Genomic DNA, 21,084 nt, shown 5'->3' on the forward strand with positions numbered 1-21,084 from the left:
TATTATAATGTCCTTTAGGGATATTAAGTTTTTATTATTTCTGTTTCCTTGTGTTGAGCTAACCAGTTTTTAAGAGTACCTGCTTTTCAGAATCCCGGCCGGCTTGCCTCTGCCGGGGATTCACCGTGTCAGGTCTTTCCGTCTCCCTCTCAGCCTTGTATCCTACGGTGTTGCTCTCCTGTGGCCTTCAAGCTTCTGTATCCTTTCTAGCTTTCTGTGTGATGCTTCCTCTGAGCTTTCACACTGAGCCGCTGGTGCACCTTCCTTCCTACCCTGTACCACACTTTGAAACAATTCCACGTGTAGCATTTCCTTTCTGCTCAGTTACGTCGCAGGACACGTAAAGGCAACTGCTCTTCCGCTCCTTTCCTTTACCTTTTCCTTTTCCTTTTCCTTTCTTTTCTTTTCTTTTCCCCGTAGTGCTAGGATAAACTCGGGATGAGTGTACTAGTCCCTTGGCTGATATTTAGGGTTTTAAAACTTTTTAAAATAAGCATTTGCAGAAGGGTCAGCAGCACCCTGTTTGCTGCGTACCCCCCATTCTCTTTGTCTGTCTTTGAGGTTCCCAGTCTTCCATAACTCTTCCTTGTGATCGCTCGTTCTTAGAGTAGTTAGAATTTTTCCACCAGTGGTGTTTATGTAACATAAATGACTTCTATTTATAATTTATTTTAATCTAAAATATCTAAATCAGAGGCTCCTGGGTGGCTCAGTGGGTTAAAACCTCTGCCTTCGGCTCCAGTCATGGTCTCAGGGTCCTGGGATCGAGCCCCGCATCAGGCTCTCTGCTCAGCGGGGAGCCTGCTTCCCCCTCTCTCTGCCTGTCTGTCTGCCTGCTTGTGATCTCTGTCTGTCCAATAAATAAATAAAATCTTAAAAAAAAATAAAATATGTAAAGCATTTTGGCAATGGTGTCCTTAATATGTAGCATTATAAAAAGTTAGGCACTCATACATTCACTTTTTGACCCAAGAATTTTACTCTTAATTATTTGCCTAAGAAAATTGAAAACCCGTATTCACAGAAAGGTGTTCATAGTAGCTTTATTCTTAATAGCCCCGAGCTGGAAAACATAAACATCCCAAGTGATCAGCAGTGGTAGAAGAGAAAAACATCGTCTGTCGTTATTTGTGCAGCAGAACGCAGGAACAGCAGCGGGCAGGAGTGGAGCACTGGAGCTCACAGTGGGCCTCAGTGGCGCCGTGTGCGACACAGAAAGCAGGGCTCAAAAGTCTATCGTGTAGGAGTCCGTTCTGATAAAATCCGAAACATGAAAACAAGGCTGAAGTGTGGTGGGAGCAAGTCAGAGGCAGTGGTTGCCTTGGGGGCAGGGATTGATTGAGAAGGATCACGGGAGAGATTTTATAAAGAGATTAAGTGTTCTGTGTCCTTTATTATTTGTATTACTGAGATGTTTATTATTAAAATTATTTCTTTTAAAAATTATTTTTTATCTTTGACAAATAGTAATTGTATACATGTAAGGGTCCATTTAGTGTGCAACTTGGTGGCCTAGGTGTGCGCTTGATTACTGTGGTCGGGGTAACAAGCACCTGCGCCGTCTCACACGCATGTCAGGCATATGGGTGTCGTGCGGGTGTCGTGGGGACCCTCAGGAGCCAGCTCAGCAGGTTTCAAGTACACGCTGTGCTGTCTTTGCTCACAGGAGCCATGCTGTATATCAGGTCCGAGAACGTCTTCATCTTACGACTTAAAAGTCTGTGACCTTTTCCCCCCAATATATATATTTATTATTCCACAGTTATTCAAATGGAAGTTAATCACATATGTAAAGGGACCCCCTGGCATTGTCTGGTATTGTCACTCAACCACTGAACGCCCTTGCAGCCTTTGAGTGCTTTGCTTTCTGAAACTCACACAGGGCAGATGGTTCCAGAAATTTCTGGACACACAGAAAAGCTGCTCAGTAAATGAACACTGGAGGGATCAGTGCTATCCTGAGTCCCTCACTGCTTTCTTTCTTTCCATTTTAATTTTTGTTCAGACATTATCTCTGCATACAAGTAAAGAGAATTGCATGTTGACCACCACGTACGTGTCCCCCAGGCTCCATGATCAATTTGCTAATCCTGGTGCAGCTGCACTCCCCTCCCCCGCCTCTTTTTTTTTTTTTTTTTTTTTTTTTAATAGCTTGCTGGTATAGTTTAAAGCAAATCTTAGTCATCATGTAATTTCAGCCATAAAGACTTCAGTATATATTTCTAATAGGAAATGACATTTAAAAAAAAAAACCACCTTCAATTATGTGCTATTTTCATGCCTGATAATAATCACACTTAACAGTATCTTAATACTTGGGCCAGATTCAGTTTTCCTCAACTCTCTGAAAAGATTCTTTTTACAGTTGTTTTGTTCGAGTAAGGATCCTTGAACGGGTACATGTGGCATTGGATTGGTATGTCTCTGTGTCTGTTTTCATCTCTAATGTCCTTTCTCTCTCTTTTTTTTTAAAATTTAATTTTATTTATTTTTTTCAGTGTTCCAAAATTCATTGTTTATGCATCACACCCAGCATCTCATTTTTATTTAATGGTGATCTTTAAAAATTTTAATTCCAGTCTACATTAGCCTAGAGTAGCAAATTAGCATACGGCGTTATGTTAGTTTCGGGTGTGTAATACTGTGATCCCGCAGTTCCGTACGTCCCCCACGTCCCCCGGTGCCCATCACAGTAAGTGTCCTCTTTACCCCCCGTCATCTGTTTCACCCATCCCCCACCCACCTCTCCTCTGGTAACCATCAGTTTGTTCTGTGTGGAAGAGTCTCTTTTTTTCTTTGCTTTGTTTCTTAAATTCCACATTTGAGTGAAATCATACGGTATTTGTCTTTTTCTGACTGACCTATTTTCACTTAGCACTGTACTCTCTAGATCCATCCCTATTGTTACAAATGGTAAGATTTCATTCTTTTTTATGACTTGAGTGATATTACACACACATGCACATGCACATGTGTGCGCGCGCACACACACGCACACCTCCTATGTCTATTCATCCATTCATGACATTTGGGCTGCTTCCATGGTTTGGCTATTGTAAATAGTGCTGCAGCAAATACAATAATGCATATCGCTTTTCAAATTCGTGTTTTCATAACCTTTAGGTAAATACTCGGTAATAGAATTACTGGATCATAAGGTAATTCTATTTTTAAGTTTTTGAGAAACCTCCATACTGTTTTCCACAGTGGCTGCACCAGTCTGCATTCCCACCAGAAAGGTTTGTAACCTGTGACCTCCTTCTCCCTGTTTTCCCCACAGCCCAGCCCCTATTACCTGCCCGTCTCATCTGTACTCCCATGAGTTTGGGTTTTTAGAGTCTACATGTGAGCTAATACAATGTTCGTCTTTCTGTGTCTGTTTTACTTAGCGTAATACCCTCTAGGTTCATTTGTGTTACCACAAAGAACAGGATTTGCTCCTTTTTTAGGGCTGAATAATATTCTACTGCTATATATAGCAGTAGAATATATATAGCAGTAGAATAATATGTAATATATATTATATAATATATATATAATATTATACACACACATACACACGTGTGTGTGTGACATTTCCTTTATACAGACATGTTGACTGCTGACAGACATGTTGGTTATCTCCATGTCTTGTCTGTTGTGAGAAACGCTACAGTGAACGTAGGTACCGATACCTGCTGAGAAAGCGATTCCGTCTCCCTCAAATACAAACCCAGAGAAAGGGCTGCTGGATCATTGGATAGTTCTGGTCTTAATGTTTTGAGAAACCTCCGTAGTATTTTCCGAGGTAGCAACGTCAGTTCATATTCCCACCCTTAGTGCCCAGGGACTCCCTTTTCTCCACACCCTCACTGACACTTGTTACCTCTCATCTGTTGGGCGGTGCCATCCTAGCGGGTGTGAGGCGATAGATACCTCATTGGGATTTTGCCCTGCAGTTCCTGGTGGTCGGTGATAGTCAGCCCCTCTTCCCGTACCTGTTGGCCGTCTGTGTGTCTTCTTTGGAAAATGTATGTTCAGCTCCTCTGCCCATTTTTTTTTAAAAAGATTTTATTTATTTATTTGACAGGCAGAGATCACAAGTAGGCAGAGAGGCAGGCAGAGAGGGAGGAGGAAGCAGGCTCCCCGCTGAGCAGAGAGCCCGACGCGGGACTCGATCCCAGGACCCTGAGATCATGACCTGAGCCGAAGGCAGCGGCTTAACCCACTGAGCCCCCCAGGCGCCCTCCTCTGCCCATTTTTTAACTGAGCTATTTGGGATTGTTTTGCTTACAGTGGTATGCTTGGGATGTTTTATATCTTAGATGTTATTTCTTATCAGATACATGATTTGCAGGTATTTTCTCCCATTCCATCGTTTGCCTTTCGTTTGGTGACAGTCTCCTTTGCCGTGCAGAAGCTTTGTAGTTTCATGTAGTCCCACTTGTTCGTTTTTGCCTTTGTTTCCTGGGCTTTTGATATCATATCCAAGAAATCATTGCCAAGACCAGTGTCAAAAAACTGTGTTTTCCTTATGATTTCCTCTAGGAGTTTTACACTTTCAGGGCTTAAATGTCAGTCTTTAATTCACGTGAGTTGGTTTTGTGTATGGAAAGAGAAGGGTCAGTTTCATTCTTCTGCATGCGGATGTCCAGTTTTTCTAGCACCATTTTTGAAGACACTGTCCTTCCCACATTGTATATGCTTGATGCCTTTCTTAAAGGTAAGTGGACCGTATACTTACAGGTGTGTTTCTGAGTTCTCTGTTCTATTCCATTCATCTGTATGTCTCTTTTTATGCCAGACCTATATTATTTTGATTACTAGAGGCTTATAATGATATAGTTTGAAATCAGGAGGTGTGATGTTTTTAGCTTTGTTCTTCTTTCCTCAAGATTGCTTCAGGGGCGCCTGGATGGCTCAGTGGGTTAAAGCCTCTTACTTTGGCTCAGGTCATGATCCCAGGGTCCTGGGATGGAGCCCTGCATCAAGCTTTCTGCTGAGCAGAGAGCCTGCCTCCCTCTCTGTGCCTGCCTCTCTGTCTACTTGTGATCTTTGTCTGTAAACAAACAAACAAACAAACAACAACAAAAAAAGATTGCTTTGGATTTTCAGGGTCTTTTTGGTTCCATACAAATTCTAGGGTGGTATTTTTCTCTTTGAAAAAAAAAAAAAAAACTTGGAATTTTGATAGGGATTTCATTGAATGAATAGATCACTTTGGATACTATTGACATTTTAACTATATTAATTCTTCCAATCCCTGAACATGGAATTTCTTTCCATTTATTTTATGTCTTCTTCTGTTTCATTTTCTAATATTTTATAAGTTTCAGTCTACATATCTTACATCTCTTTGGTTAAATTTATTCCTAAATATTTTTTTCTTTTTTGATGCTATTATAAATAGCTTGTTGTTAGTGCATGGGAACGCAACTGATTTTTGTATGTTGATTTGATATGTATTAATAAGTATGTATGTTGTAAGGATTTATGTTCTTGTCAGAGTGTAATGAATTGTACATTTCAGTATTTCTTAAACTTACCTAAAAATCTAAAAAAAAAAATATTGACACCTTAGGTTAGCTGTTTTCAGTGGTACGGCTTAGCATTTCTGAAACCACTCTGTATATTCTAGGCCTGAGAAACTGCATAAATCTATTAAGTCTGTCGTTAGTAACATTTCTCACTGTTGCATGAGGGATTACAAATATGGAAATGGGGAGCCTTAGAGTGCACACTGAATTATTTAGCTGGAACTGGAGGTATTTGTATGAATTCATCGTTTTTAATATCCCTGTACATATATCCAAGTAGATAAATACAGCATGCACATTTGCATATACGTATATATAGTTCTGTGAGAGGCTCTCATCTGTACATGATCTACATCCGTGAGAGGCCGAGCAGCGTTGACAGCCGTGGCACACGTAACTCCGGTACTTGCGCTTTAAGTACCCCTCTCCATTAAAAGGAACTTGTATTTCTTTGAGAAACAGAAATGGCTGATACCAGGGCTGGCAAGATATGTGATGAGAAAGTCAGAAAGTGTTGAAAGAATCATGAAGGGTGTCGGGCGGATACAGGAGCCAGCTTGAGGGGATTCCTGTTGGTCAAAACTGGGATAACTGGAGAATCAAAATGCGTATGTGATAATGTTACTGGATGGCGGCCTACTGACTAAAACAAGAGTCTGTGAGTCCAGACCCGTATACAGGAATGAATGAGGAGAACGGAAAGCTCTTCCTCTTCTTCCCGGAAGAATGCCGCATACCCAGTACAGGAGCGGTGACGGAGCCCCAGCACTTCCCTGGACCGTTTCCAAAAATGCAAAACCTGATTCTAATCTTGAAGAAACATCAGGTGAATCCTAATTGACCCACAATGTACGAAACATCAAGTTCAAGAAACACAAGGGAAAGACTGTGGAATTGTTCTACATGAAAGGACACCAAATGGGCCTGAGAGCCAATTGCCCTATGTGACCTGGGGTTTGACCCTAGCCCAGCGGGATGGATAGCTATAAGGATATTATTGGGATAGTGCATGGCATTTAAATGCAGAGTTTTAATTAGCAAATTGTACTGTGGCAGATGTGTTGTAACTATGTGATTCTATTTCTTGGGATATATTTGAATATTCTTTTTCTTAGGAAATACGCAGTGAAGTTGTGGGGTAAAGGAACATACCAACATGTTCTCATATATTCAGAAAAAAATATATATGAATATGGTGCTCTGCGTGTAGATAGAATAATAGATAACAGGTAAATAAGGGAGGGAGGGAGGGAGGATTAACTGAGAAGGAGAAAACAAAGAGGACAATGTCAATATAGACTTTTTGTATTCTTGCAGTTTTTTATAAGTTTGACAAAAAAAGTCATAAAAAGATAAATTAAAAAAGAAATAGGAAAAATTTAAATAATGAGAAGATATTATTCAATTATTGAGGAGTATGTGAAAAACTGCAAGCTGTTGTTCACACTCCTCAGTATCTTGTCTCATCATGGTTTCTAGTGAGCTGTCCTAGCCCATGAGGACAGGCCAGGGATCCCTCACAGAATCACGGGCTCTCGGGCCAGCGGGGATCACAGACCTCACACCGTCCAAGCTCTCATTTCATTCTTGAACTGCCTCTGGCCTCTCCTGGTGAAGTGATTTTCCCTTCTGTGTTTGAACACCTCATTCACGTTAGCAGGTCTGGGAGCATTTGTTCTCTTGGCTAAACCAGCTGTCGCCAAGGGTTAATACCGCTCCATTCAGTACCGTCACATCTCAGAGAACATTATTTGCCTCCGGGTGATGGCGTGGCTGTTCCCCTCGTTCCCTAACTGTTCCAGGTGCTCTCGGGCACCACAGCAAGCTCACAGGGCTGGTTGAGACCTGCTAAAGTTCCAGGGGAAGCACAGCGAAGTCTACCGGACAGAGCTCGACGGAGGTCCCAGTTTCGGTATTAGTCATTGCGGCCCTTTCAGTGAAGTCACATCTTTGCAAACCGTGTTTTCAGAAGTTGCTCTAATGGGAAGCAGCTCCCCGTGAAAGCCAGTGTGGAACAGAAAATGAGGGGCAGCAGCCAGCGGGACCCTAAGGCTTGCGAAGTCATGCTCTGCCCAACTTGTTCCACCTGCGAATTCCAACTTCTTGGATTATGAACGTCTCAGTGATACTCACCACATGCTTTGGATGCGTTCTTACGTAGGATAAGGTCCGTGAAAGGACTGTGGAATTGTTCTACGTGAAAGGACACCAAATGGGAAACAGAATCACATAGTTACAAAAGAAGTTAAAATGCGGTGCAAATACCGGTTCTGAGCAACTTCATTAATACACTCTGGTGATTTTCTGTTCAGTGAAGCTGTAGTCTTGAAAGTTTATTTCACGGAATTGACCTGATCCCTTAGTAAGTGTCCTTCACCACATTGTTTCCAAAGAGGGCCTTGGAAAGGTGTGATTTGATGTTCGTCTCCATGTGTCCTCTGCCTTTCCTTATGGACTTCTGGTCCTGAGGAGCAAGATGGCTGGAGGCCAACAACCCAACAGTCATTATGCTTAACACTTCCCATTTGCATATTACTTTAAGTTTTACAGTATAGTATGGTTTGAATGATTCACTATGTCGATAGGGCTTTAATATTTGAGAGCTAATAGTGCATCAATATGTAACAGTAACCATTAGAAGACATTTTGCTCTTATATGCAGTTGTCATTGGTAATCAGAGGGAGCAGGGTGTCCTAACCCACCTATTAGAATTGAAGCTTAATGACAAAATGAAAATCCTGGGTCGTAGATTTTCATAGACAGTGAGTGCTGAAAGGTATCTTAAAGGCAGTGCGCTTTAGCCTCCTTGTTCTACAAATGAAAAAGGGAAGGCTCAGAGACACGGCCGAAGGAATCCCCAGAGTGCACTGCCCATATTGAGGCATGCCTTCTTGGTCTCACTTGTATGACAACCCAGTCCTTCCAGAAGAGACAGAGAACAGCGGTTCTTCCCTCTCAGCACACGGGTCCCATGAACGGGTGCACTCTCAGAATTACGTGGTCAGAGGAAGGAGTCTGCCTGTGTATCATTTTTATCGGGACTCCTCCGTGGGGTGACTAGGAACCCACCTGTGGCCAGCTAAAGTGCCCCTCCCCAGAAGAAAAAGCAAGTGTTCGAGATTCATTGGTTCAGGAACAGTCTGCATGTAGGGATAGGTTTTTAGCCATCATGGTTTTTGTGTGTCTGGATCTAGGCTTTCAGACTCTTGTCATTATGACTTAGTCTCTTTATTTCTCTTATGTTAGCTTTTCTTTAGGTTAGCTTCAGTCTCAGATAAGCTCTTTCCCAGGACTTTGGGGGAAAAAAATATACAAAACAAACGGCTCTAATTAGTGGTGAGGGAGAGAGAGGGCATGTTAGAGAAGAATCTTTTCTCTCGAGTTCTTCAAAACGGGCAGTCATCGAGAAGGATCTTGTTTACAGATGATAAAGGAACAGCGTGAGCTTGTGCGGCCCCACACAGTGCCGTTGTAGTTGGGAGGCGTTGGCACTTCAGAGCGTTTGTGACATTTCTCACGCAGACTTTCACTCCTGCAGGGGTGTCGGCCCCAGAGTGGGACTCGGGGGATGTCTGCAGCTGGCGGGTAACTGAGACGGTATGACTGCTCACCAGATAAACTGGTAGCAAAAAGAGTCGCAGAACTTGGTCAGGAGGCCAGTGGTTTCCCATGGTTGCGTGTGCAACACACCAAGTAGGACACACAGGTTCAAGGGGCCGGGGGAAGCCGACCCCAGGTACAGGAGGTAAGGCCGGTGGGGAGCAGAGCACACGCACAGCAGAGAAGCTGGTTTTGGAGCAGACACGAGGAGAGACAACAGCAGGGGAGAGTCCGGGCTCTCTGGCCCCTGGTGCTGAGGCATGAGTGCTTGCTGGGTGTCTGTCGTGATGCCGTAGGGCCATGTTCATTAGTTAGTTCTGTTGTTCTCTCTGCTTGGGAAGCTCTTCCTCTAGATTTCTGCGAGTGTCCCGTCTTCACTCCTTCTCGGGGGGAGCCTTCAGGGTAGAATTCTGTGAGTTTCTGAGCGTGCCTGTTCCCAGAAATGCATTCTGAGACTGGGGTACCACAGCTGTTGGAGCACCCACGGGGGCTCGCTTCTGAGACAGACCTGAGCTACAGCTCCGTTGCTCACCCGATGTGCACTGCCCTGGGACGGGACCCATAACTGGGTCTCTAAAAAGTAGTTATTCCTTTTGGCATACATTGCACCTTGAGACAAGTGATCTGTCACACTTCACTTTCTGGGGCCTGTGTGGACTCGAGCCTGCTTCTAGGTGGGAAGCAGAGACATGGGGTGAGTAATCAGCTGTTCCTGATAAGGGAGGTGGGGGAGGGTAGGCTGATTTCGGGGCAAAAGGTATGAGGCTCCATTGGAGTCTGTTCAGATGTCCGGTGCCACAGAAGCCTTCCGGGGGCGTAACTCGCTCCCTCCACAAGCCTTGGCCGTTAGCACTCCCCGCTCCCTTTCCGCGTAGAACCGTCACCACCTGTCCCACTGTAAGAGTCACTTGTTTATTTTCTTCCACCTCGACCTCGATTCTGGTCACTCCCCAGCATCTGTTTGTCTAGAAGAGTGCCGATGTGTAGTCGATTGTCAGGATCGCCAGCCCTATTTGTGGGATGATTGATTACTCATCGACGCTTTCACGCGTTTGCGCGCCTTCACTCGTTCTGCAGACACCCACGGAGAACGGTGGTCAAGAATAATGCCACGTGTTTTCATCGACGTGGATGGAGCTCGAGCGTGTAACGCTACACGAAATCAGTCCGAGAAAGACAGATACCATATGAGCTCCCTCTTTGCGGGACTTAAGAAACAAACAAATGGAAAGACAAAGCGGTGGGGGAAAGAGAGAAGAGAAACAGACCGAGAAACAGACTCTTGCGTCTACAGAACACACCGAGGGTCCGGGAGGGGCGGGGCGGGGCGGGGGTGAAGGAGGGCTCGTGCCGCGACGGCACCGGGCGATGCACGGACGTGAGGAAGCACTACGTTGTACACCTGACACGAATGCAGCACCGGGCGCTGCCTGGCTGGGGTTTTGAGAAAAGAAGAACTGCGAGGAAGAGGCCTTTAGGAGCAGGAGATACGGCGTGGCCATAAAGAAGAGAAAGGGGGCTTGCGACGGAGTTGTGGGCAGACCGAGCACAGTTTGCAGAATGTGGGAAGCCGCCCTGCGGCGGGCCTGTTATTCCGAGTTCAGTGGGAAGCCTCAGGAGTATTTCAAGGAAGGGAATAATGAATTTTCTTTGCTTTATAAACTTTGCCGTGGCTGTTGCCTATTTGGAAAATAGGCTTAGAGGGGACACTTCGTGGAAGGCAGTTTCTCGTAGCTTTACAGAGAACACAGGGCGAGCTTGTGCTGGAAGTCGCCATGATTTAGCCTTCAGCTTTACCCAGACCCCATCCACCTGCTGCCGTCCCTGCTCCCGCCCCGAAGCCCAGAGCTTTGGACTTGCAGTGAGGCGGTCGCAACTGCTGTGACGGTGACTGGGAGAGCGGCCGCCTGCTGTCCAGGGAGGAGCGGAGGCCCCGCTGGTGCAGATGGATGGAGAGGAATAAATTCTGCTTCCCGCAGTGCAGTGCGTATCCGCTCACTTGCTAGCCTCGTACAGTGTTTCCTTCCGTTAGCAAACTTTTGTACTACTTTTACTGATTATATAGAAAACTTCAGAAATAAAGAGGTAATTTGTAAAATTTGATATTTTAATATAAGTAAGTATACATGGAATCTATAATTCTAAGTCCCAGCAATTTTAATTTGCAATCTATAGTAGATTATTATAATTAAATAATGCTCTTTAAAAGCATAGTGTGTAAAAGCATAAATGTATATAAAGTTATATACATTAATAATAAACTAAGGGGTTATATGTGTTATTTATATATGTTAATTATAAACTAAGGGGTTTTTAGTTTATTATATTTAGTTATGTCCTTTCTTTTCTTTTTTTTTTTTTTAATTAAAAGTACCAAGACACGAATATGCAGGGAGTTGTGTATGAACTCAACAGCTACATAGAACAGCGGTTGGATACAGGAGGAGACAACCAGCTACTCCTCTATGAATTGAGTAGCATCATTAAAATAGGTAAGAAATGTTTTGTATTCCTCCTGTAGAAAATTTGAACCGAAGTTTCTTTTATTCCATTGCAGAAAATGGAAAAACTAATGTACTTTATTACAAGGCAAATGCAAGTCATTTATTTACTTCTGTTTTGGGGCTAAATTTGAAATGAAAATATTTTATTGTGGAAATACCAAAATGAGTCAAATCTAAAAGTTCCCAAGTTATCTAATCCCAAAAAAGTATCTGTCAGATATATACATGGAATGTACTGTGCTCTCTAAATAAAACCTGGTTTTCTTTGGACAGTGTAATTTTATTGAATTAAATCACATCTTTATGAAGGAAATTGTTAATTTTTAAGGAACAAAAACCATTTTAAATTTATTTGGGGAGATGACAGGCTTATATACTGTTATCACCATTTTACTGATGAGGAAGCTGTGTCAAAGACAGACGGGCCAAATATTTTACCCAAGGCCACGTGAGTACAGAAGTGTGAAGCAGGAGTCTACATTCAGGCAATCCTCTGGTCATAGTATCTGTTCTCTGCTGGGATAATTGCCTTCAGATGGCCCCGAAGCAGTGTTAGGAACGTGTCTCGTCAGTGATGATATGTGGATGTGTATATATATATATATACACACCATCCTTTTGAGTCGATGCTATTATCAATCCTTCATTATTATGAATATCTCATCCGGTATTATTTTGTACTTTAAAAATTAAATACAGTTCTTAAAAATATTTCCAATAGTTGTGAAATAGTTAAAGTTTCCCAGAGACACTGTCCCATAGAACATTGGCTGCTGGGTGCATTTGAGGATGTCACGTCTTAAAATCTCCAACAGCTGATGAATGATGAACGAAAATGCTCTAATTACGGGATTGAGTCAAGCCACGAGTTAGCTCGCTCGGCGACTGCATGCCCATTGCTTGTGTTAACATAAGTCCTGTCTGAGGTCTCGCCTTAGAGAGTTCATATGTGCTCTGTTCTTCCATTGAGATTAGTTTCTTCCCTTTTTATTACTTTGGCAGCCACAAAAGCTGATGGATTTGCACTGTATTTCCTTGGAGAGTGCAATAATGTAAGTATCTAAATTTAGATTTTGGTGCTCTAGATAAGAAAATGTCATAAGCTTTTTTAAACAGATGCACTGTGTTATAAACAACAGAGACGTGGGAATTGGGTCCTTCAAACTTATTTTTTGTTCCCTTTCCATGTACAGTTATTGTCAGCTGAAAGTTTACCAGCATAGCATAAAATCTTTGGGCATAAAATCTTATACTTTATTTACTGCTTGAGTTTTGGTTTATGGTATCCTATCTTAGGAATGGCATTTCCAGAGTGACTGTTTGGTGCAGAAGCTATTTCAGCCCTGTGGGCTCTGCCCTTGCACCGCGCATTCTGCAGTAGAGGAAAATGAGAACAAAAGTTCAGCGTTTTTAATGTGATTTCCTAGATTCCTTTAAGGAAACCCCAGCAGTGCTGGGACAGAGTTACTAAGTGGGGGTCCCCGAGCTGTGGTGGCTGTAGCTGAGACTGTCCCTGGCACAGGGCTTTTCGGGTCCTCCGGTCTTCTGTGCAACAGGCTGGGCGCTGTGTTTCTGGCTTAACCTCCTCAAAGCACAGGCCACCATCAAATGCAGCGTGTACAAAGCACTTTAAAAAAGTACGTCAAGATATTCCTCTACTGGCATTTGATTTTTGTTTTGATATTAAAACCATATATGTCACATTTCAGAATGACGTTCTGTACCAATAAGAATTATGTTCATAGTCAAAATATATAGAAATCATTTATAAATATATTTGGAAAATTTTTGCTGTGCATTATGTGTTAGGCATCGTTACTTGAGATTTGGAATGTATTTTTGCAATGTAACACTTGTACTCATGAGTAATCAAAATGTGTGCTATTTATATTATATAAAATGTTAATAGGAAGAGAGACGCAAGTGTCCGGAGATGTTTGATAACACTCTTGAATAATACAGCAGTGAAAGGACGAACAGTAGTTGCACAAAAATATTTCTTGGCTGATTTACTGAACCCATAATTGATGCTCTTGATTTCTGCAATTTTTCTCTCCCTCCGCATAGTAAAAATTTATGTCCCAGGATTAAAAGCTCCTTAGGACCAGGACCTTTCCTTACTCATCTTCACACTCACCTGCATCTCTCCTAGTGTCTTCCATGTACAGAACAACAGTATTTGTTAAATTGAATTCTTCGGGTATCGCTACTGCTTCTAAACACTTCAAATGATACTTGAGGCTAATGGCTAAGCCACTAAAATAACCGGTGGATCTCGTTCTTTCCCGGTCATTCTAAAACCTTGTTTCCGAAATGTTGCCTCTTTGATCTAGTTTGCAGTTATGTTTAAACTGAACTGGTGTGTGTGTCCGCTCGGGCGGTCATGAGTGTGCCCATCCCCGTGTGGCGCCCCTGGGACCTGCAGACAAGTCCCGGGGCTTGGCCTCGGTAGCCGAGTAAATACCACGTGGCCCTTTCACTTCAGTCCCAGCTGTTTGGGAGCCGGACTCGGACCACCCCGTTCTCTGCTGAAGCCTGCTTCGTGCACTCAGCATTTCTAGCTGTTGACATGAACAGGAGGGAGTGGGAACGGAGACGGCTGCGTGGGATTACCCTCTTCTGCTCCGTGTGAAAGAGAGTGGGGGCAAGTGGTTAGCGACCTCCGGAAGGGCGGGCGGCAGGAGCCCAGGGCTCTGCGGGGTGCGAGCCTCACCAGGGGCTTGGCTTTTAGAGCCGGATTTAGAGTCCCGAATCCCCTATTTTTAGTCATTTCTCCGTCTTGGTTTTTGGTTTTTGTGTTTTCTCTTTTTCATTTTTTGGGGTTTTTATTTGTTTGTTTGTTTGTTGTTGGGGGGGGGTTGCTTTATTTTTACCAGCCCGTGTATATGCAGATCCCTGGAATCTGTGATCGAGAAAAAGCTTTTGTGTCCGCAATAAACTGTATTCTACGTTTACCAGTTCTAATTCTTTTTACTTTCGTAACTCGAGGCGAGAGGACGCTGCCTCCCTGCCCGGCGCCCGCCGGGTGCTCCACGCGCCCCGGCCTCGTTGCCCTCGCTGTGGCCGGCTGGCCCCGGGGCCCCCGCTTCCTCGGCGCGCCGTGCGCCGCAGCCCGGCCTCGCAGCCTCGGTCCGCGCGTCCCGACCGGCTCCCCCGGTGTGCGGACCCCGTAAGCTTCTGCTTGAGAGACTCCAGCCGAGCCTGCGGTCCTGTGTTTATCTGAGACTCGTGAGACCGACCCGCTTTCCCACTAGACTGTCGTCTTCATGACGGCGCAGGCCTCGTCCCTCCAGGGATCAGCCCTGCTTCGTGCTCACGCTTTTCCGTGAACGTGTTCTGGCAGCTGCGCCTTAACATTTCCCTGCCCTCGGGGCTTCTGTGGGTCAGAAGAAGCTATTGCCTGAAGTCGAAGCTCAGCGCCGTGTCTGATCCTCCCTCCCTCCCTTTTGAAAAGTGGGTCCCACACCTGCCGTGGAGCCCAGCATGGGCCTTGAACTCTTGATCCTGCATTCAAGACCTGAGCTGATCAAGAGTCAGACATTTAACCAACTGAGCCTCCCAGGCCTGAAGTGTCTCTTCAGCTGTATCTACATCATTACCTCTTTCTTTGCTCTTCATTTTTTTTTAATGTCGCAAGTCTTCCATATGGAACCACTTTTCTTCTGTTCTGTAGAATTTCCCTTGATGAGAGTGTGCTGATGGGAAACTCGGTTTTTGTCTACCTGAGTCTTTATGTCATCATTTTCTTGAAATAAATCTTTGCTGTATAGTTGAGATTGATAAAAATTATCTCTCTGTATATTGACTTCAGCATAGTTACTTTTGGGTTCTTGCTTTGTTTTTCTCAGTCTTCAGTATAGTTTTTTTATTCCCTGGATATTTTTTGAAGTTCGTCATATGTTTCTTGGGTCATAACTACATTTAACATTAACTCTACGCCTCTTTCATATTTTTTTTTAAAGATTTTATTTATTTATTTGACAGACAGACATCACAAGTAGGCAGAGAGAGAGGAGGAAGCAGGCTCCCCATTGAGCAGGGAGCCCGATGTGGGGCTCGATCCCAGGACCCTGGGATCATGACCTGAGCCGAAGGCAGAGGCTTTAACCCACTGAGCCACCCAGACGCCCCATCTCTTTCATATTTTTTATATTCTCTCTGAATTTACATTTCTTGGCTTTTGTTTCATCCATCTCTCATGGATGTGTTTTATTTTCTTTTATGTTTTAACTGTGAATCATAATCTTCCTTGGGCCTTTTTAAATGGCCATTCTTAGGCACTCTGTCTAAGCTCCTTTCGTGGACACAGCATGTGTATTTGTTTTCGCCAGCACCTAAGGCACCACTAATCCAGGACTATTTAAATTATCTCATGAGATTTTTGTTCAGGCGGCAAAGTACTATGGATTCAAGCTGTACACCCACAGGATACACTGTTATGATTTCGCAGAAGATGTTTTTATTTTCCCTCTAGCAGTAAATCAAGATAATCTGGGGTCCTACTAATCTCCTTGTGGCTGTGAGTGTAGTTGCACTTCCAGCTAAAATGAGGCGTTGGCCCCTGGCAAGTCCGGACTCCCTGTAGGGGTCCTGCTTGCCGCGGTGGCTTCCTAAGGGGAGGTCAGTACAACTAGGCTTTGCTGCTCTCAAAAGCAGTCCAGCTCAGGATTTGCTTGCCTCCAACGTTCCTCTATTGGCTTTCTTTTAGACTTCTGTGGATTCCATCCATTCTTCTCAGTCCAGCAATGCATTAAAAGGGTTGTAAAATGTGCTTTGTCCAGCCTTTAAATAATTTTAAAATTATGTTTCTCAGGAATATCATACTATCTAATCTGCCCTATTGCTTGAACAGCTGCTGACATACTTTAAAATGTAAACTAACGGTATTCAATGAAATATATTGTCTCTATATAAATATCATATATGTATATATATACATATATATGTGTATATATATGTATATAGGCCCATGTGAGCAGATACATGTGTATTTTCTTAATACAAGGTGGCATATTATAGATATTTATAAATATTTTTCAAAAATTGCCTCAGGACTTTGAATCATAATTATAAAGCCTCAAACAACTCACACTTATAACAGAATGTATATGATTTCATGAAAAAAATATAATAATGTAACCCAAGTGGACTGAGATAAAATTTTTAGTCTATAACAAAAATATCGAGGATTAAGATACAGATGGGAGGAATTATAAAATTCTTATACAAGGATTAAATTCTTTTTTCATAAATAAGAATCAGCAAAAATAATTTCTAAATTGATACATTAAGAAATAGAATTTAAATAATATTTTAATATATCAAAAGTTCCACTAGAATTAAAAACTCACATCAGTATTACCAGAGAGAAAATCATTTAAAGAAAACATGGAAAGTTAAGGAAAAGATAGAAAACAAACTAAGTAGTATTAAAACACTAAAAATAAAACATAAAATAGATCGTGGTACTCCTTACAAAAATATGTCACAACAAAATTGTAAGTAGAATGGGCCCAGCTACCAAAAGAAAAAGTCTTAAATTAGATTTAAAAACCCCACAACTGTCTTCTCTTTTACAGAGACACATATAAACAAAGGACTCAGGAGTAGTTAAAAATAAAAAGGCAATTTTAGGACCATCTGGGTGGCTCAGTCGGTTAAGCATCTGCCTTTGGCTCAGGTCATGATCCCGGGGTCCTGGGATGGAGCCCCGCATCAGGCTTCCTGCTCAGTGGGGAGTCTGCTTGTCCCTCTCTCTCTGCCCTTCCTCACGCCCTGCTTGTGTTCCCTCTCCCTCAAATAAATAAATAATTTTAAAAATAAAAATAGGGGCGCCTGGGTGGTTCAGTGGGTTAAGCCGCTGCCTTCGGCTCAGGTCATGATCTCAGAGTCCTGGGATCGAGTCCCGCATCGGGCTCTCTGCTCAGCAGGGAGCCTGCTTCCCTCTCTCTCTCTCTCTCTCTGCCTGCCTCTCTGCCTGCTTGTGATTTCTGTCAAATAAATAAATAAAATCTTAAAAAAAAAATAAAAATAAAATTTAAAAAGGTAATTTTAGATGGAGCAAATCTATTCCAGAAAAATGAAAACAAAAGGAGAGCAAGTGCGCAAGATCAATGATAAAGTTGAATTTGGGGAATAGAGGCGTTAAATTGGAACAAGAGGTCACTTGGGATTTGTGAAGTGTTTAGTCTGCATGAAGGCAGAGCTGTTAGGAAGTTTATGCTGTAAATATTTGATGCATCAAAATTTGTAAAGCAAGCACACCCCCCCCCAAAAAAAAGAACAGAAGAGTACAATAGTAATTTTAAGATTGACAGATCAAAAATACAACTCAGAGAATGTTAGTAGTATCAATGAGTAGATTTATCCAAAAAATGTATCTACCTAATTTTAGGACTTACCAACATGGATTTCCCTCTCTTCTTTGAGTTAGACTCATTTTGATGCATTTAGCCTCCATTTAAGAATTTCAGATCCCCATAATGGCTAAAAAACAGGGAATTAATATAAATAATGTGTAATGTGACTCTTTACTGAGATATTGAGAGTATAATATGTACAAAAATGAATTGTAGTATTGCTCAAGCTCTGGACAAATTTGTTCATAGAAGAAAATCCACATTCTTGAAGTATTAAACATCTTATATACATTTTTTTATGCGTTAATAAATAAGAGACAAAAATAATTCATTAATTCAGCACGTTCTTACTCAGTATGAGTACATGGTAGTGTTCACGTACTAGCGACGCGGTAGTAAATTAAAATCTCTGCCCTCTTGGGATTTGACAGTTTAATCCATGCACTTAGAAAAAGAAACAAGAGAATCTGAACACTATACAGACGTAGGGACACCTGGGTGGTGTGGTCAGTTGAGTGTCTGGCTTTTGGCCCAGGTTGTGATCTCCAGGTCGTGAGATCGAGCCCTATGTCTGCTTGAGGGTTCTCTCTCTCCCTCTGCACCTCCACCTCTCTCTCCTCCACCCCTCTCTCTCTCAAATAAGTAAATAAATCTAAAAAACAAAAAAAGACTATAGAGATATAAGCTATTTGCTAATGTAATTACTAAAGAAGAGAAAACACAATATTTATGTTTAATAATTTAGAAGATACAGCATTAGGTAGAATGAAGATAAGTTAAAAGAGGATGCGTGCGCTAATAAATATGAAATCTAGACAAAATGGACAGGTTTTTAAATATATGATGTATATGTAATATATATAATATAAAATATATATTGTCCCATTGAATACATTGAATGCAAATGATCATAGAAAACCTAATAGGACCAGTAAATGGAAGAAACTAGAAACAGTGTTAAAATAAAGTTTTTTTAAAAGCCACTAGGACATATATTTCAAACTGAATTTTTGAGTACAAACCTGGTTCAGGCCGTTTGCTGCCCCTGGGAACAGTGACGAACCAGAATAGTTTCCCTCATTAGATCTTGCCTGTGCTTTTCTTGTTCACACTCCGCCGGCACGTCCTTCAAGAGAGAGAATTACTGTGCATTGTCTCAGAGCTTGGAAGAAGGACCCCTTCCCACAAAATGATTCTGGAATTGTCCCATGTGAATTCCGGGTCACCACTTTGTGAGTTGGAAAAGATGTTTAAAACTTTCTAAATCTTAATTTAACTTCATTGGGTAACTGTTATGTCATGAATGTTTCTCATTCAGCAACCACTTAAAATACCTGCTGTATACCAAACAGCTATGCTAAATTGCTGAGCATACGAAGATTATAAAAAACAAAACAAACCACCGTTCCTGTCCTCAAAGAATGTACAACCAGTAGAGGAAATGGAGAAGTCCGCAGCTCAGTGTGCAGGGTCTTGCGTACACACAGAGAGAAAGCCAGGGTGTCCTGGGACCCTGAATTTGATGGGGCGCTCAGGTGCTCCCCTTACAAGCAAGGCAGGTGATTAGCTCTGTTGAAGCAGGGGTTGGCTGGGCAGATGATTGAAGACCTCTCACTTCGCAGGTAAGAAGGGAAGGTAAAGGGCTTTCTCAGGCAGAAGCAGCAGTCTGTGAGAAATCCCGAGTTAGGAGAGGAAGTAGCAAATTTCTGTGTCCTGGCCCTTAGCAGAGACTGACGTAATGATGCATATAAGGTATTCTTGAATTATTTGTTGGGGGGGGGGGGAACACTTATCTTTTCCATGATAAGATCTTGGCTAATTAAACTTGCTGTTTGTACAGTTTTTCTGTTTCATACAGTTGTACAGTTTTTCTGTTTTCTGAGTCTTTTACTCTGATACATAACATACTTTATAATAGCATCATTACGATTTTTCTCATGTTATCTGTAAGAGTTGTTTGTAAAAGCTGAAAACCTTTCAAACTCATAAATTTTTGGATACTTTTTCATATATTGGTGTTAAAAACCAGTTTATAGCAAGTACTTTAAAGTAATTGCATCATGACTTTCTTCAACTGCACGATGAACTTCAGTAGGCTGATTTTTTTTATAGCAGTTTTTTTATAATTTATTTTTTATTTTCAGCATAACAGTATTCATTATTTTTGCACCACACCCAGTGCTCCGTGCAATCCGTGCCCTCTCCAATACCGACCACCTGGTACCCCGACCTCCCACCCCCCGCCCCTCCAAAAACCTCAGATTGTTTCTCAGAGTCCATAGTCTCTCATGGTTCACCTCCCCTTCCAATTTCCCCCAACTCCCTTCTCCTCTCTAACTCCCCATGTCCTCCATGCTATTTGTTATGCTGCACAAATAAGGTTGATTTTTAAGGCTCATGCAGAGTTAGTTCTCTCTTTAAAGTCCCAAGTGGGCCCGGGGCCAGCTGCTCCTGGCCAGCTGCATGCATCTAAATTCATTTACTGTCCACTGCCATCTAGTGTCTCGTGAGAAAAATAACTCCATGGAAAGCCTAAATAGTAGACTTAAAGAATTTCTAAAACTGAACTGATTGCGAATTGAACCTTTAACATAAGAAATGAAGTTTCCTAATAAAGTGGTCTTTGAATTGTTTATGGGAAGGAAGATCAGAATGATGTCTACAACCTGACCTGTTTAATTGATGTCAATGAACCAGATTTTCCCATTTCATCAAAAAATCATGTTATTTCAATAAATTCTGAGTCATTTCTAGTGTTCATTTTCCACCAAATCTTTTTCTCCTAATTTGCTTTTTTGTAACTTGAATGTTTTCTTTTGGCTTCATTGAGTCAACCTACTGGTTATGACGATTGTTACCAATCTTGCCTACTTTCCATTACCTAACCTTAGAAATAAGTATTAAAAATTTCTGTTATTCCAGAAATATTGGTTCGTTCATAATGGGTTTCTTTGAAAAACTGAAGAAGCTAATTTGTCCCCTCCCACCCCATGGCCGGTCTCTTTGACGGTCCTCGGCAGTGGAGGACTAACAGTCAGTCAGCCCCTGTGAGAACCCTCAAAGGAAAGACCAACAGCAGGACTGGTCAAGTTGCATGTTCTGGA

General features: G+C 42.3%; 1 protein-coding gene across 3 annotated transcripts in view; it reads left to right on the forward strand.

Annotated features, from left to right (window-relative positions):
- Window positions 1-21,084, forward strand: part of PDE10A (phosphodiesterase 10A) — a 334,248-nt gene that overhangs the window by 237,182 nt on the left and 75,982 nt on the right. For all 3 annotated transcript variants that reach the window (XM_044242510.1, XM_044242500.1, XM_044242519.1), the window contains exons 4-5: window positions 11,489-11,609; window positions 12,624-12,673. In XM_044242510.1, coding sequence (XP_044098445.1) covers window positions 11,489-11,609; window positions 12,624-12,673 — 171 coding nt within the window. The remainder of the gene's footprint in view (window positions 1-11,488; window positions 11,610-12,623; window positions 12,674-21,084) is intronic.

The sequence above is a fragment of the Neovison vison genome, chromosome 1, assembly GCF_020171115.1.
Source record: "Neovison vison isolate M4711 chromosome 1, ASM_NN_V1, whole genome shotgun sequence".
Taxonomy (NCBI): domain Eukaryota; kingdom Metazoa; phylum Chordata; class Mammalia; order Carnivora; family Mustelidae; genus Neogale; species Neogale vison.